The sequence below is a fragment of the Alligator mississippiensis genome, chromosome 11 (assembly GCF_030867095.1).
Source record: "Alligator mississippiensis isolate rAllMis1 chromosome 11, rAllMis1, whole genome shotgun sequence".
Taxonomy (NCBI): Eukaryota; Metazoa; Chordata; order Crocodylia; family Alligatoridae; genus Alligator; species Alligator mississippiensis.
Window position 1 is genome coordinate 62,551,921 of NC_081834.1, and position 16,692 is coordinate 62,568,612.

Genomic DNA, 16,692 nt, shown 5'->3' on the forward strand with positions numbered 1-16,692 from the left:
TGAGGGGCGGAAGTTGGGGAGACTAGAGGCGGAAGTAACACCAGACAGAAGGGCCCGCGTGAGGGGCGGACGTAACGTATATAGACTTCCTCCATCAATGGGCGGCCACAGGTAGGCCCCGCCCCCCGGGCGGCAGAGCCAACCCCCCCCCCTTCCACCAATGGGCGCCGGTTGCTCGGCGGATTATGCAAATAAAGAGTTGGGCGGGGCTAGACCGCAGCCGCGCAGGTGGGGGGGGGGGTCTGGCGCGGCGGGGAGCGGTGCGGACGAGTTGCGGTAAGGGTCAAAAAGGGGCGGTGGTGGAGGGAGCTGAACGGGGATCCCCCTAATGCCCCCCGAGATGGGGGGCGGTCTGCAAAGCATCATGGGAGCGCGTTGGGAGGACACCCCTCCTTTAGGTTGAACATGAGCCCCGAGGCATCATGGGAGCAGCTCGGGGTTGGGCCCCTGGTACATTCTGGGAGGGCCCAGAAGTTGGCACAGGCCCCAGGGCATTGTGGGAGCAGGTCATGGGGTGGCCCTAGTTGTGCTTGGTGGGCATGGCCCCAGGGCATCATGGGACTGGTGGGGGGGCTCCCCAGAGTCACCGGGGCTGGCATAGGCCCCAGGGCATCATGGGATTGACAGTGGGTTCCCAGAGCCCGTGGGACTTGGCATAGGCCCCAGGGCATTGTGGGAGCAGGTCCTGGGGTGGCTCAGGCTCTGCGGGGTTGGCGTAGGCCCCAGGGCATCACGGGATTAGCACTGGCATCTTGGAGACTGGCAGGGGTTGGTGTAGGCCCCAGGGCATCATGGGATTGGTGATGGGCTACCCCATCACCAATTATTAGCTGGAAACCAGCAGAGATGGTGCAGCCCCAGGGCATTGTGGGATTGGCACTGGCATCTTGGAGACTGGCAGGGGTTGGTGTAGGCCCCAGAGGATCATGGGATTGGTGATGGGCTACCCAGAGACCAGCGAGGGCCGGCATAGGCCCCAGGGCATCGTGGGATTGGTAATTGGCCTCCTCGGCCCAGCAGGGGTTGGCGTTGGCCCAGTGCATTGTGGGAAGCGATAAGCAAGACTGCTCAGGCTCAGCGGGGGATAGCACAGACCCCAGGGCATCGTGAGGGTGGTGGTCAGTTCCTGGAGACCAGCAGGGTTGGTCTTGGCCCCATTGCATTAAGGGAAGAGAGAGAGGGGCTGCCCAGTTTCTGTGGGGTGGCCGTGGACCCTAGTGCATTGTGGGACTGGTGGAGGCTGATGCAGCTTTGTGGGGTGGGCATAGAGCCCTGGGCATTGTGGGAGAAGTGGAGGCTACCCCTGCTCAGTGGGCTTAATGTTAGTCCCAGAGCACTGTGGGATAGGTAGAAGTCACTTCAGGTCCCTGGGATGGGCATAGGCCCCAGGGCATTGTGAGCCACCCCCCTCCCCAGGACTACTGGGACGGGGCAGGGGGCTGTAACAGCGCGTTGTGGGCCACTGTCCCGGCAGGCTGGCACCATGCTCACACTGCCGCCCGGGCTGAGCGAGGAGGAGGAGGCCCTGCAGAGGAAGTTTGCCAAGCTCAAGAAGAAGGTGAGTGGTACGGGGGGGCTCTGGGGGGGGGACTGAGGGGGGCATTGGGTGTTCTGAGGGGCAGAGGCAGGCTGGGGGTCTCTGGGCTGGGATGGGGGGGGGGTTGAGGGATTGAATGGTCAGAGGGGGCAGTGGGGAAGGGGTCTGAGCTGAGGGGGTGAGGGCTGGGAATGTTGGCCAACTCTTCCCAGGCCTCACCCCCAGCTCTGGGTGGTCTGAGGGTGCTGGGGGGCTCTGAGGGGGCAGTGGGTGGTCAGATGGGGTGGAAGAGGAAGCACCCCCCCTAAATTGTCTCCCTCTTTCCCCCCCCAACAGAAGAAGGCACTGATGGCTCTGAAGAAGCAGCAGAACTCAACCAGCCAGGCCAGCCAAGGCGGCATCAAGCGCTGTGAGCTGGACGCTTGGGTTCCCTGTGGGAAGGGGAGTGCTGGGAGCCCCAGACACCTGGGTTCCTTCCTCAGAGAGCAAAGGAGTTTAGGAGTTTGGAGCCAGTGAGGGGGGGTGCTGCCCACCTGGACATCTGGGTTCCCTGCTGGCAGGGCATTGAGTCTTAGGTTAGCTCACGTCCTGAACTCCTGGGGCTAAGAGGGCAGGCGGGCGTTGTAGGTTGGCTAATGCCCCGGACACCAAGGTTCTTTACCTGAGGATCTGAATGGCGCTGGCATCCAGCTGCCTGGGTGCCTTACTGGAGACCCATGGATCTGAGTGGGGCTTACCCCCCAGACACCTGGGTTTTTTACTGGGAGACCCATGGATCTGAATGGGGCTGGCACTCCAGATGCCTGGGTTCCCTGCTGGGAGGGCAGCGAGGCCTAGCGGGTTGGCTGACATCCCCAGACTCCTGGTTCCCTGCCACAAGGGTCACGGGGCTTTGGCAGGGCTGTGCCGGAAGCTCAGGTGCCTAGGTCCCATTCCACCTCCACCCCTCCCCACTCCTGGCAGCCATCTCAGACCAGCCGGCAGTGGACACAGCCACGGCCACTGAGCAGGCCAAGATGTTGGTGAAGACGGGAGCCATCAGCGCTATCAAGGCCGAGAACAAGAACTCGGGCTTCAAGCGCTCCCGCACACTGGAGGGCAAACTCAAGGTCAGGGAGCAGGTCCTGGGCCCAGGGCGGGGCAGAACATTAGGGGGTGGGGCCTTGGCACCCAGGGGTGGGGCCAGCCCAGGCCCTGCCCCTCATGGCCACACCTCCCTGTAGGACCCAGAGAAGGGCCCAGCCCCGACGTTCCAGCCTTTCCAGCGCAGCATCTCGGCTGATGACGACTCACAAGAGGTAGCTGGACGCCTGGGTTCTCCAGAGGAGGGTGGTGGGAGCAGCAGGGCTTGGGAGCCCAGATGCCTGGGTTCTCGCAGCCCTGAGTAACTGCCCTCCTCTGCCTTCCCTTTGCTCTAGTCCCGGCGCCCCCAAAGGAAGTCGCTCTATGACAGGTGAGAGCAAAGCCCAGCATGACCCTGCCCCCTCCCAGGAGACTCCGCCCCCCAGGGGCACCTCTAAACCTGCCCACTCACCTTGGGAGATTCTGCCTCCTCCACCCCTGTGAGGCTCCACCCCCAAAACCCCACCCTGACCCCACCCCATAGAGATTTCCCTCCCCTCCCCATGACCTTATTTCCTCCAGGAGACTCCACCCACCAGGGACCCCACCCCCACTGCAACCCCACCCACTTTCCTAGAGACCCCACCCCCAGGTATTCCTCCCTCTCTCAGGAGGCGGTGCCTCCTCCCATAGCCCCACCCCCTGACCTGTGGGCCATGCCCCCTCAGCTTTGTGAGCTCGAGCGAGCGGCTGCGGGAAAGCGAGGAGGACGGGCCCCGCGGGGGTGACAAGGACCCTGAGCGTGGCGAGGGGCCCCGCAGCGCCTATGACTGGGACCGTGGCCGGGACCGGGACCGTGATCGAGACCGGGATCGGGACCGCAGCCGCGACCGCAGCCGAGACCGGGACCGTGATCGTGACCGTGACCGTGACAGCAGCTTCCGCCGTATGGCTGTGCCCAGATGCCGGGGCTCTCTGGGAGGGGAGGGGGTGCTAGGGGTGAGAGCAGGGGGGCTGGGAGCTCGGATGCCTGGGTTTTCTCCCAGGTCTTAGATTGGGGCTTAATGGGTCTAGCTAGGGGGATCCCAGCATGGGCGACTGGTGGCGCTTTAGTCAGGGGGGGCACAACCCCCCCCTGCAATCTGTCCCGCTGACGGGGGGATCCCCCCATGTCCGATCCCACTGGGAATGGCTGCAGCTGCTTCTGGGAGTGGCTGCAGCGATTTAGCCAGTCCTTGCAGGGGGGGCACTGGCACTCCTGCATGCCCCCCCGCCCATCGCCTAAGTGGCAAGCATGGCCGCTCTGGGGGTGCACCAACACTCACAGGGGGTGCACATGCACCCCCTACGCATTGCCACTGGATCCTGGACACCTGGGTTCTCTAGGGAGTGGGGGTTGGGGGGGTGAGAGCAGGGGAACTGGGAACCCAGATGCCTGGGTTCTCTCCCAGTGTGGGGGTGGGATGGGAGGTGCCCGGGTTCTCCCTTGGTGGTGTGGGGTCAAGATGGGGCATCCCTGGATGCCTGGTTTCTGTAGGAAGGGAATAGGGGATGGGGGGGTAAGAGCAAGGGAGCTGGAGCATGGACACCTGGGTTCTCCCCTGGTGGTATGGGGACAAGATAAGCAGGTCCCCAGATGCCTGGGTTCTCCCTGGTGCTTGTTGGGGCAGAGCACCCAGACACCTGGGTTCCCTGACCCCCTCACGCTCCTCCCCCCGCCCCAGGCTCAGACTCGTTCCCAGACCGGCGGGCTCCACGCAAGGGGAACACAGTTTACGTCTATGGGGCCGACATGACGCAGGCACTGCTGCGCTCTGCCTTCACCCCCTTTGGCACCATCATCGACATCTCTATGGACAACCCCCGCAAGTGGGCACTGATGGGACAGAGGGCAGGGCTAAGGCTAGGCAGGGGGAGGGGCTGGGGTAGAGGGTAGAGGCTTGGGGAAGACCTGGGCAGGGCTATAAAGTGTGGGGGGCTGGGGTAGAGGTGGGGTTTGGGAAGTGGTGGGGCGGGTCTAAGGCTGCTGCTGGCTACGTCAGGGGGGCAGGCTCTGACTCAGTTTCCCTCCTTATCTAGCTGCGCCTTCGTTACCTATGAGAAGATGGAGTCGGCTGATCAAGCCATCGCTGAGGTAATGACCCCCGGCATGCAGCTGGCTCTGGTGGGGGGCAGGGTTGGGCGTAACGGGGACAGGAGCTGCAGCTGGTTCTGGGGAGCATTGGGTTTGGTGTAACGCTCTCTCCGGTTCCCCCCAGCTGAATGGAGCAGTGGTGGAGGACGTGCAGCTCAAAGTGAGCATTGCCCGCAAGCAGCCCATGCTGGACGCTGCCACCGGCAAGTCGGTCTGGGGGTCGCTGGGTAAGTGCCTGTATACTTGGGTTCTCTGGGAGCTGGAAGCTAGGAACCTGGATGCCTGGTTTCTCTGGGTGGGGGGAAGAAAGTCTGGGGGGTGAGAGCAGAGGGGCTTGGGAGCCTGGATACCTGGGTTCTGTGAGAGGGGATTGGGGTCTGAGGGATGGGAGCAGGGGAAACTGGGAGCCCGGACACCTAGGTTCCGTCCCCACTGAGGCTTTCTCCTGGGCACAGCCGTCAAGAACAGTGCCAAGGGCTCCCACCGTGACAAGCGCACCCAAGTTGTCTACAACGAGGACCTATTCTGACTCCCCCCCCCCCCACTTGCTGGGGTCTTGTTTGTATCTCCATTTGCTAATTAGAGTCATTAAAGGAACCTTCCTGTGCTTCTTTCCTTGAGCTCCAATCACCTCCCCACACCCCCAGGGTTGCCAGGCCTAGTGTGCTCCAGTCTGGGAGGCTCCCTGAGCAGGGTATGGAACCCAGGTGTCCAGGCTCCCAGCCCCCACTCCCTTTCTAGACCTGAGTCAATGTAGCTGCTCCCCACCCCAGACCCACAGCGCCCCCCGGGGGGATCGTCCCAAGTGTAGCACCTCCTACTGCCTCCCGCCCCCCAGCCCCACAGTGGCTCCTGGCAAAGAGACAGGGACCTGCAACCATTTGGAAGCCAAGTTTATTCTATGTTCTCCCCCTTGGGGGGCTGGAGGCGGGGAGCTGAGGAGACTTTGAGGGGTTCAGAGGAAGCCGAGGTCCTCGTCGGCCAATATTTCCCGCAGCCAGGGCAGCACAGTGAAGAGGTTGATGTGGAAGTCACGGGCATAGGCTGGGGACCGATTCTTGCCCTGCATCTTCTGCCCTCGGCACACGTCCACCACGCCCCAGCTGATTACGCCCACCTGTGGGGTGCTGCTGTCAGCCACTGTCTTGGTAGGACCCACCAAAATGGGCCCCTTCTCCCTCCCCCACCCATCTATCAACCTCTGGATGGTTTTAAGGGAAGCTGGGATTGGCCTCCATTTTAGTAGGACCCCCCTAAAATTTCCCCCCTCCTCCCAGCTGGGTAGTGGAGGGCATGGGGTGGGCTGCCATTTTAGTATGACCCACCACAATGGCCCCCACTTCCCCAAGCAGTCACCACCTGGAGGGTTTTTGTGTGGGGGCTGAGTAGGGGGGAGTGGGAGCAGGGTTGGGATTGGCCTCCATTTTGGTAGGACCCCCTGAAATACAGTTTTTGAGGGTGGGACTGGGGCTAGAAAATGTCAGCTCCCGTATTGGTAACACCTACCAAAATGGCTCCGTCTTCCCCTCCCTGCCCCCCCAACCAACCAACCGCATTCTGGATGGCGGGGAGTGATGGGACTGGTCTCCATTTTGATAGGACCCCCTGAAATTTCCACCTCTCCCCTGCCCCCCCCATTCCCTTGTGTGGGGGAGTCATTGAGCTAAGGTGCCAGCAGCCATTTTTGTAGGACCCACTGAAAATCCCCCTGCACCCCAGAGCTGGGTGCATTGTGGACCCACCTGGATGTAGCGCTTGCCCTTGGCAATGATGAGCGGTCCACCGGAGTCTCCTGGGGGTGGGGAGAGAAGGATCAGGGGGCGGACTCTGGGGGGGGGAGGGGGTTGGGGGGGTTTGGGGGCAGGGCCTCACCCTTGCAGGTGTTGGGGTCGACGTAGGGGTCAATGCCACCACTGCATAAGAAGCGCGGGGTCACAACGGCATCGATGCGGGTCACATTGCGGTAGATGGTGGCCTTAAGGGCATCTGCCTCGCATGCTGGCCGCTGTGGAGTCAGAGGTCGTGGCGCTCAGGGTCGGAGGTCATGGTGCTGGAGATTGGGCCTTACTATCCCCAGTGGCAAAAGTCAGGGCCATGACGGGGGAGGGGCAGAGAACAGGGGGCAAGGTTCACAAGCCTGGGGGCAGAGGTTGCGACCCCAGAGAGGTCACAGCCCAGTGACAAGTCAGAGGTTATAGTGACAGGGAGCAGAGGTCACAACTGCAGGGGCCAGAGATCGTGACCGCAGAGATTAGGAGGTCATGCCCTGGGAGCAGAAGTCATAATCCTGGGGGCAGAGGTCGCAGCCCAGGGCTTAGAGGTGATTGCTACAGGAGGCAGAGCTCAATGATTCCTGATCCCCAGACACCTAGGTCTCCTCACCTTGTCACCATACTTGACGAGCACGTTCTTGCGCTCCAGCACCTGGCGCCCTTCATGCGGGTGCTGGTTCACAAAAAAGGCACCAACATCACCCGGGTTCAGGAGCATCTGCTCTGTTGGGGAGAGGGGGTGGGTTGGGAGTGAGGGGCACTGGTAGGCCTGGGGGGCAAAGGGCTGCAGGTCACAAGTGAGGTGCACCATTGGGCTGGGGGACACGGGGCTGTGGGTCGAGAGTGAGGGGCACCAGCCAGGCAGAGGAGGTTGGGGGTGAAGGTCCTTACCGTGGTCCTTGCAAGTGGTGCCAGGGTGCCGCTGGCGCAGGGCCCGCGTGGTGCCCTCAGTGCAGGGCAGGCAGATGGGGCTGTCCAAAGGAGGGAGAAAAAGGGGGTGAGTTGCAGGGGAACAGGGAGCAGAGGGCTGTGAGTCAGGAGTGAGGGGCACCGGTAAGGCTGGTGGTGGGGCAGGGGGATGCAGGTCAGGAGTGAGGGGCACCAGCAGGCCTGGGGGGATGAGGGTCTCACCGCACGCCGTTGTCGATCCCCACCCGTGCCGCCTTGTTCAGCTTCACAAGGGCCACGTCGTAATCGTAGAACTCGGGGATCCCAGCACTCGCCTTTGCCCCAATTTTGTACATGGGGTGCGAGTGCAGCCTTTCCACCGTCATTGGCTGCGAGCGGTCCCCTGCATGAAACCCAAACGTCCAGCTCTGCTACCCTTTCCCCCCAAGGACAGGAAACCCGGGCATCTGGGCTCCCAGCCCCCTGTCCCCAACCCCCACCCCAGAACCCACGTGTCTGGGGCTTTCCCTGTCTCCAGAGAACCCAGGTATCCTGGCTCCCAGCCCCCCTACTGCCACCCCCAGCCCCAGCTCGCCTTGCAAGGACCCCAGGCATCTGAGTTCCCACTCCCTGCCCCAAGAACCCTGGTGTCCTGACTCACCCAGGTCCACGGTGATCCAACTGGCTTTATCATCTATGGTGAAGCAGTGCGCGGCCGTGAGCACAAAGTACGGTGACACCAGCGCCCCCTTGCACGTCTCCCGGCCCTTGCCTGGGCGCTAGGGGTGGGAGGAGGGGTCAGGTGGGGGCACCTTTGTGCCACACAGGAGCACTGGCCTTGCACAGTGGATGCTGGCCTTGCACTAGCCCATGGGTGCCACAGGGGCCCCGCACAAGGGTTGAAAGGAGAAGGGGGTGGAGAACAATGCCTTCATGCCCCGCATGCCAGCAACCCCAGAACAGGGAGCTGAAAGCAGAGGATTTGTGGCCGCGGTGGGCTGGGGGCAGTAGCTGGGTGTCCAGGGGCAGCTTGACAGCATGAAGCTGCAGCCGTAGGCAAGAGCAACAGTGAGATGCAATAGGAAATAGCTTCAGCTGACCGTAGAGAAATCCCAGGGCACCCTCTGGGAGTGGGGATGGTAGCGGGATGGTGTGCCAGGGCCTCAGCCAGGCTGTGCCCTGCATTGAGGCTCAGTGTAATTCCCACCAGCGAGCCAGGACCGGCCTCTGAACACCGGGACTGTCCAGCTAGACAACGACATGGTGCCCCAGGGACAGGAAGCAGCAATGGGAATAGTTGAGAGCCATAGACAGTAGCAACAGGCAATAGCAACCGATCAGCAATAGCAGGAAAGATAAGTTACAGTTAGAGGTAATGTCAACTGATAGGCAACAACAAGGGTATCAGTAGGTCATTAATGGGTAATTAATAGGTAATGGCAACACACAGGCTATAGCTGGGCTTATGTGGTCTGGAGAGGGGAAGATGGAGGGAGATTTAATACCAGCCTTCAACTCCTTCATTGTCTTCAGACCTGCAGGCAATAGCAACAGCCAGGGCACTAGCCATAGCAGTAGGCAAGAGCAATAAGTAATGGCAGTGGCAATGGGTAGCAGGGTCCAGAGGAGGACCGCTCGCATGATCGGGGCAGCAGGGCAGGCCCTATGAGGAGAGGCTACGGGACCTGAACCTGTTCAGCCTTCGCAAAAGAAGGCTGAGAGGGGATCTGGTGGCCGCCTATAAACTTGCCAAGGGGGACCAGCAGGCAATGGGAGAGTCCCTGTTCCCCCGGGGCACTACCAGGACTGTCAGGGCGGCTAGGAGCTGGAACCAACTTTCAAGGGAAGTGGTGCTCGCCCCTACCCTGGGGGGTCTTCAAAAGGAGGCTAGACAGTCATTTGACCCCAGCATCCTTTCCTGCCCGTGGCAGAGGGTCAGCTTGATGATCTGCTTAGGTCCCTTGCAACCCTGCATTCAACTTCATGATGGGTGATTGCAAAGAGGATGGAGCTGGACTGTTCTCAGTGGTGTCAGATGATGGATGGTGCTGGTGTCACATGGGGGTGGGGTGGGGCCTGGGATAAGGGCAAGGGGAAGGGCTGTGGGGGGTGATGGCATCATGCTCACAGTGATGGTGATCCCCACGTGCCAGGGGTTCTTCTGCTGGTCCCTGGCCTTCTCGAATTCCCAGCCCAGCCCACACATGCTCAGCGTCTCGCTCTCATCTGCAGGGGTGGGAAGAAGTGGGGGGTCAGGACACCTGGGTTCTCTCCCTGCTCAGCAGGGGATTGTCTCCAGGATGCCTCAGTCACCTGGAGTAAGTGTGGGGGGGTCTCCCTGGTGCCTCAATCCCCTGGTGGTAGAGAGGGGGGTGGTCTTCCAGATGGATGACAGGGTGCCTTCAGGACACCTGGGTCCCCTGGGGGTAGAGGGGGTGTCTCTCAGATGGTTGGGGGTGTCCTGGATGCCTGGGTCCCCCCAGGAGGGTGTTGGGGACTCCCCTAGACACCTGGGTCCCTTGTGGGGGGTAGGGAGAGCTCTCCTGGACCCCTGGGTCCCTGGAAGGTAGGGGGCAGGGTCTCCCAGATGCCTGGGTCCCTGAGACAGTGGTGGGGGGGCCCTTCTGGGTGTCTGGGTCCTCTGTGAGGGTGATGGGGACTCTCTCAGATGCCTGGATCTCCTGTGGGGGGGGCTTTCCCAGATGCCTGGGTCCCCGGGGGAGTGGGCATACCAATCATGTCATGGAAGGCCTGCTGGAGGTCGGTGAGGTCGCGCAGGTAGAAGACGTGGCGCTCATCAGGCTTCTTTGAGGCCAACTCGTTGATGTTCTCCAGGTGCACCATGGCCCCCACACCGAACACATATATGTCTGTGACATGACACACAGGTGAGCATGGAACCACACAGACCCTGATCCCCTCCCCAACCTGAACACGTACTCATTTGGGACACGCCACATGTCACACAGGGTGAGTCCGGAACCCCATGGACCCTGACCCTTGAACACATACATGGGACGCAACACATTAGGTGAGTTGAACCACATGGACCCCCTCCAGCCTGAAATATTACATGTATGGGACCCCACAGTCCCATTGCTACCTCCTTGGAATAGGGAGGAGACCATAGAAATGCCAGGGGAAGATGGGCCAGAGTGTCCCTAGTGCCTATAAGACCACTTGGAGCTATGGGGTCCCCAGTGGTGGACAGTGGAACTGCACCCAGCCAGACCACACCCCACTGCTCTGCCCTGCCCCCCCCCCCCCGCCCTTCCCACACCTGGCTTCTGCCCCCCAGCTCCCACTCCTGCCCATATGGCCCCTCCAGATCCCCCAACCCCCCTCTACCCCCAATACCCCCCAGCCCTGCTCACCCAGGAAATCCTCCCGGGGATTGTGGATGTCACGGCCAATGCTCAACATCTCCCGGATCTGCTTGACGACGGGCACTGGAGATCCCCCCATATTCGTTTTGCCTGGTGGGAGGCAAAGGGGGGACTCCAGCTGGACTGGGGGGGGGGCCCTGATGCTGGTTTGGGGAGACGGGGAGGTCTGCTGCGGAGCCCGTGGGTGGGGTAGGGGTGTCAGGGGTGTCTGAGGGGAGTTAGAAGGTCTGGGGGGAAGTCAGGGGAGGCTTGGGGGATCCAGAAGGTGTCCATGGGGTATGGCAGGGTCCAGGAGTTATTGGGGCAAGAGAGAGTTTGACAGTCCAGGGGAGGTCCAGGGGGATCTGGGGTATAAGGGAGACCCAAGGGTTATTGTGGGGATCAGGGGGGCTAGGTTATGGAGGGGATCCAAGGGGTACTGGGGTTGGGGGGGGTCCAGGGAGTGCCAAGGGAGATGGGGTGCCTGTTGGGTCTCGGGGATAGTGGAGAGGTCTGGAAGGTGTCAGGGGGCACAGGATGGGTCTGGAGAGGTTCAGGGGCTGTCACTGAGGTCTCAGGGTGCCAGAGGGCCCAAGGAGGCTCTAGAGAGTCCAGGGGGTGATCGGTGGGTCCCAGGGGTCTGGCCCCACTCACCATCGGTCATGATGATCAGGACGTGGCGGGTGGAGTTGACAACAGGGGCTGGGGCGGGGCCATGCCGCAGCTGCTCCTCCTCCTGCTGCACCAGCATGTGGTAGACGGCCTCCAGTGCTGCCCGAGTGTTGGTGCCTGCCTTGTACGCATGGTCTGGGGGGCAATAAGGGGTCAGGGCCTCGCCTGGGTGGTCACAGACCCCCTCTCTGTCTCCCCTGGGGGCTGAGTGGGGCAGGAACAGGGGGTGGGAGGGGCCAGGGGGCAGATCTGGCTGGGTGCAGTCCCACCCTCCACCTTCAGGTGGCCCCATAGCACCACACAGAGGTGTAGGCACTAGGGACACTCTGGTCTCTCTTCTCCTGGCTGCTCTATGGTCTTCCCTTTTTTCCAGTCTTGTCCCCCAGCCCCTTTTTGACCCCAGCTCTTGCACCCCACCCCCTTCCATCCTCAGCTCTTGTCCCTGCCCCAGCCCTGGTTCTTGCACCACTACTCCCTCCAGCCCCAGCTCCTGCTCCCGTCTCTGCCCTGCCTCTGCCCCTCTCCCCCATGCCAGCCTGGGATTTCCACACCCCTGCTCACCCTTGTATTTGAGGCCCTCAAGCTGCTCACGCACCCAGTTAGCATCGGCACTGCGGGCGTCCTGGGTGCTGATAACCACGTGGGGCTCGCTGGCAAAGGTGATGAGGCTGTAGTGTGGGAACACCCCGTAGCTGGAGACCTGGGGGGGCATGGCATCAGGGAGGGCAGTGGTGGGGGAAGGGCAGATACTGGGTTGGGGGAGGCACAGCATGGCTTTGAGGTGCCATGGGTGGAAGGGGAGGACATATTTGGGGGATCCTGGGGTGCTCCCAGCAAGTCAGGGGGGCCCACCTTCTCGACAAGCTGGCTGAGAGCGTCGCGGGAGCGGGTGAAGTTGTCGGTGCCGATGCTGTCAGAGGCATCGAGCAGCAGGTAAATGTTCATGGTGCCACCTGGCTCAATGCGGATGCGCCGCTTCTGGCTGTCACCTGCAGTCAAGGGTCAGAAGGCAGGTGGCTACCCCCCACAAACCTGGAGAGCCTCAGCCTGGCACCCAGACCCTTCCTAGAGACCCGTGGTTCCCCGCTATCCTGACCCCACCCCCCACAATGCAGCCCTGCCCCCAACCACCCCTGGCCCTCCCTCACCCCCTACACCCTTAAAATTACCCCCCTCCCTCCAGCCCTGCCCCCCCAAACCAGTCCCTTCTCCCCCAAACTGACTGAGGGAGGTGTTGGCCTCGGCCTTCTCCACGGTCTCGGACAGGGAGGCCAGGAAGGCGGCAGCCACGTCACGGGGTGTGTCATAGGCGTACGGCGCTAGGGGTCACAGTGTGAGGGGGGTAGTCAGCATGGCCCCTCCCAGCCCTGCCCCCACCTCTGGGATCCCCCCCGGCCTCCTGCCTTTGGGGAGATCTCCCAGCCCACCCCAGGTACAGTGCCAAAGGGGGGGTCCCCTCACCCCCCCAGGTGTTGATGGTGGCAGAGGAGACCCCCTGCCTCCCCAGGGACTCAGGGTCTCTCTAGGCCCCCCCAAGACCCCTCCAGTGCCTCCCCAGATCACCTGAGTGCTCACACCCCCCCATTCACCCCAGCCCCTCCAGGACCACCCCCCAGTGACCTCAGACCCCACCACTGAATGCTCCCAGCCCCCACAGTGACCCCAGACTCCCCAAAACCCCCTGAGGTCCCTCAAAGTCCCCCAGACCCTCTGTGACCTCAGATTCTCCCCCAAACCCCCCAGCCCCCTTAAGACCCCACAGACCCTCCCCAAATCCACTGGGGTCCCCCCAGATCCTCCTGGTGATCCTATCACCCCCCAGTCTCCCCAAGACCCCCTTAGACCCTCCCCAAATCCCCCAAGACCCCCTCAACCTCCCCTCTGGTGACCCCCAGAACCCCTCTAGCCCCTCCCAGCCCCCCAGCACTCACTGCGGCAGAGGGGGGGTGTCCCACTCCAGGTGCGGTCCTCTAGGCAGGTGCGATGTGCGGAGCCAAGTAGGGTCAGGCCAGACCGGCACCGGTACTGCACCTCGTCCTCAGCCCGCAAGCCCCCGCCCGATACAGTGGCCCCCACTGGAACCCCCAGCGCTGGACAGTGGCCCCCTGGGGGGACAGGGCACAGGTCAGAGGTCAAGGGTCAGAGGTGCATCCAGTTTCCCCCCTGGCCTCCCACCCAGCTCTCCATCTGTTCACGCCCCGCCCGCCATGTCTGTTCCTCTGGCGCCAGGGTCTGTCTGTCCATCCAGGGTGGATGTCTTCCCATTTGTCTGGGACTCGTGGCTGGCTGTCTGCCTGCCTGGGACCACTGTCTGGGGCCAAGGTCCATCTGTCCTTCTGTCTGTCTGACTGGGGCTATCTATCCGTCTGTCTGTCTAGGGCTGGGGTCTGTCCATCCATCTGTCTGTCTGTGGCCTGGTGTCTGCTGGTCCGTGTGGCTACGGCCAGTGCCTGCTTGTGCAAGGCAGGGTGTCTGTCTGGGCTGGCAGGTGCCCCTGCCCCATCCCCCCACCCCCCCGACTCACCGCCATCATCACAGACGGCAGGGGTGCCGCTCCAGGTGCCCTGGGGCAGGCAGGTGCGGACACCAGAGCCACTCAGGGTGAAGCCGTCAAAGCAGGAGAAGGTCAGCTCCTGGCTCATGTTGTACCAGGCCTGGCGTGGCCACCACGTGCCATGCAGGAACTCCACCGGTCCCGGGCACCGAACCACTGTGAGGCAGGGGTTAGGGGCAGCTGGGACTCCTGATCCCCCCAGGACCCCGCCCAGCCTCTCTGCAGGGTCCCTTCAACCTCAGGACCCCCCAGCCCCTCCACAGGACCCCCACACCCCTGAGATCCTCCCGACCCCCCAGTCTTTCTGGCTGGCCCTGCATCCCCGTCCTCCAGTCTCCCCCCGACAGACCCTTCCCAATGCCCCCAGCCTCCCCAGTGATCCCAGAGACTCCCCCCAGACACCCTTAGACCCTCCTCAAATCCCCCACAGCACCCCCTGAAACTCCCCTAAAATCCCCCAGGATCCCCCCTTGCTGATCTCAGCCCCCCCCTTAAACCCACCTAAATCCCTGAGGACCCCCAGCTCCTCCCAGTGACACCCTCAGAGCCCCCCCAACCCCTCCAGCCCTCCCAGTGACTCCAGACCCCCTGAGACCCTCCAAAATCCCCCAGACCCTCTCAGGAAACCCAGACTCTCCCCAATTCCCACAAAACCTCTCTGCCTCCTCCAGTCCCCGCAGCTCTCCCTGGTGACTCTAACCCCGCCAGACCATCCCAATGACCCCCTGAGACTCCCCCTAAATCCCTAAGGACTTCCCAGCTCCTCTCAGTGACCTCTTCAGCCCCACTGGTGACCTCAGACCCCCCAAGACAGACTCCACCCCACCAAATCACCCCAGCCCTGCCTCCAGGTCCCACCCAGACCCACCTCGGCACTCAGCCTTGGCCACAACCCGGTTCTGGGTGTCCCGTAGAGGGCTCCACATGCCGTTGCTGCGGCAGGCGCGCAGGGCTACGGGGTGCGGGTACTTCCCCTCTGGGCATATGTAGCGCAGCCATCGGCCCCTATCTGCCACCTCCGCCTGGCCCCCCAGGATCGGGGCCCCCTCCGGGTCGCAGCTGCCCTCCGCTGCAACTGCCGCCCCTGGGGGACACAGCATGGCCAGGGTCATGTGGGCCTGATCCTGGAGGGTTGGTGGGAACTCGATCCTAGGCCACCTGCTGGTTAGGGGCCCCGATCCTGGGGGCAGGGGGCCTGGTCCGGGGGGGCAGGGGGTCCTCATATGGCCTGATCCTGAGGCAGAGGGCCTGATTCTGGGGGAGGCGCTGAGGGGGTCCTGATCCTAGGGACAGGCAGGAACAATCCTGAGAGGGGCTGGGGGTGCTGATCCAGGCCTGATTGTGAAGGTCTGGGGGCCCCGATATGGGTCTGATCCTGGGGGTAGTGGGTCCCAACCCTGGGGAGGGCTAGGGGTCCCAATCTGGGTCCAGTCCTAGGGGGTAGGGGTCCCGATGTGGGTCTGATCCTGGAGGCAGGATCCTGGGAGGGGGCTGAAGGTCTCAATCTAAGCCTAATCTGGGCCTGATCCTGAGCATGAGGGCTGGGGGGCCTGATCCTGTGGCTTGGGGGAGGCATTGTTCCACTTGGCTTTTGCCCCACCCCAGACCTGGTCGCATTGTGAGGCCCAGGAAGGACATTGTCGGGGTGGGGGTGGAAGGATCCAGACCCTACTGAGGGTCCCAATCCAGGCCTGATCCTGAGGGTTGTGAGTGTGTGTGTGTGGGGGGGGGGTTGTTCCACTTGGCCCTCTCCACCCACCCCAGCATTGGTCGCATGCCCAGCACCCAGGGAAGCCCATGGCAAGGTTGGGGGTAGGGAGAGGTCCCGATCCAGCCCGATCTGTGAGGCAGGTGGGGGCCACCCACCGGAGCCAGCCGGGACCAGGAGCAGGAGGCAGGCCAAGATCCGGATCAGTGCCCTCGGGCCCATGTCTGTCCGTTTGTCCGTCCTCTTCCTCCGCAGCTCTCTCGTCTGTCCGGCTGGGTTGGGGCTGGGGAGGGAAGCCTGGAGGGGGGGCAGCCCTGCTCTTGCGTCACCCCCCCTTCTGGGAAATAGCTCTGGGGAGGACAGGGGGGATTCCCCGCAGGGTGTGGGGAGGGGATCTTGCAGAGGAAGGGGCGGGGGGGATGCAGAGAGAACCCAGGCATCGGGACAGAGGGGAGGGTCACCCCAGGGAGGGGGGGAAGCAGGTGAGTTCTGGGAAGAAGAGACAGGGGGGAGGCAAAGGGTGCGGCCCAACCCCCCCGCAACCCCTCCATTGGTTGCTACTTCCCTGTTGCCCCGGCCAACACCTGCATTCCCTGGAACAGGGTGTGGAGCGAACCCAGGTGTCCAGGCACCCTGCCCAGGACCCAGACCCCCTGCCAAAGAACCCTCCCCCTGACACGCAGCCCACGGGGTCTGAAGTTCAGACTGTGTTTGTCTGGTGGAGGTCGTAAACCCTGCACCTGGGGCACTGTCAGGGGGAAGCTCGCTGCCTAGGGGCACTATCAGGGACAAGGTCCCTGCCTCAGGGCACTGCCAGAGGGAAGCTCGCCACCTCAGGACACTGTCGGGGGGAAGTGAATAGCCTTAGGCCACTGTCAGGGAAAAGCTCCCCACCTTGGGGCACTGTTGCGAAGGGAAGTTCACCACCTCAAGGCACTGTTACAGGGAAGCTCACTGCCTCGGGGTACTGTTACAGGGAAGCTCGCTGCCTCGGGGCACC

General features: G+C 62.8%; 2 protein-coding genes across 3 annotated transcripts; one reads left to right on the forward strand and one right to left on the reverse strand.

Moving 5' to 3' along the window:
* Positions 1–40: 40 nt before the first annotated feature.
* NELFE (negative elongation factor complex member E) lies at positions 41–5,340 on the forward strand. 2 transcript variants are annotated; one of them, XM_019479463.2, is made up of 11 exons: positions 41–111; positions 1,475–1,558; positions 1,874–1,946; positions 2,501–2,646; positions 2,761–2,835; positions 2,956–2,990; positions 3,328–3,545; positions 4,324–4,468; positions 4,679–4,733; positions 4,858–4,960; positions 5,189–5,340. In XM_019479463.2, the coding sequence occupies exons 2-11, from the start codon at positions 1,484–1,486 to the stop codon at positions 5,260–5,262; spliced, it is 999 nt and encodes a 332-aa protein (XP_019335008.2). In that variant the 5' UTR covers positions 41–111; positions 1,475–1,483; the 3' UTR covers positions 5,263–5,340. The 2 variants fall into 2 exon arrangements, with proteins under 2 accessions (XP_019335008.2, XP_019335007.2); XM_019479462.2 differs by lacking the exon at positions 41–111 and adding an exon at positions 187–276.
* Positions 5,341–5,609: 269 nt separating this feature from the next.
* Positions 5,610–16,174, reverse strand: CFB (complement factor B). The gene is made up of 18 exons (XM_059715243.1): positions 15,851–16,174; positions 14,853–15,068; positions 13,955–14,140; positions 13,362–13,535; positions 12,654–12,749; positions 12,283–12,419; positions 11,992–12,130; positions 11,413–11,565; positions 10,768–10,869; positions 10,126–10,263; positions 9,522–9,619; positions 8,055–8,172; positions 7,637–7,796; positions 7,397–7,476; positions 7,116–7,228; positions 6,606–6,738; positions 6,476–6,525; positions 5,610–5,850 (listed from the first exon to the last, which is right to left on the reverse strand). Exons 1-18 carry the CDS (start codon positions 15,912–15,914, stop codon positions 5,689–5,691), a joined length of 2,319 nt encoding a protein of 772 aa, XP_059571226.1. The 5' UTR covers positions 15,915–16,174; the 3' UTR covers positions 5,610–5,688.
* Positions 16,175–16,692: the final 518 nt, after the last annotated feature.

Coding starts and splice junctions, on each gene's coding strand:
- CFB (XM_059715243.1), bottom strand. CDS start 15,914: ATGGGCCCGAGGGCACTGATCCGGATCTTGGCCTGCCTCCTGCTCCTG. Junction 12,420..12,653: donor CGAGGCCAACACCTCCCTCA/GTCAGTTTGGGG, acceptor CCTTGACTGCAG/GTGACAGCCAGAAGCGGCGC. Junction 7,229..7,396: donor CACCACTTGCAAGGACCACG/GTAAGGACCTTC, acceptor TCTCCCCAACAG/AGCAGATGCTCCTGAACCCG.
- NELFE (XM_019479463.2), top strand. CDS start 1,484: ATGCTCACACTGCCGCCCGGGCTGAGCGAGGAGGAGGAGGCCCTGCAG. Junction 2,991..3,327: donor AGGAAGTCGCTCTATGACAG/GTGAGAGCAAAG, acceptor ATGCCCCCTCAG/CTTTGTGAGCTCGAGCGAGC. Junction 3,546..4,323: donor CCGTGACAGCAGCTTCCGCC/GTATGGCTGTGC, acceptor CCCCCGCCCCAG/GCTCAGACTCGTTCCCAGAC.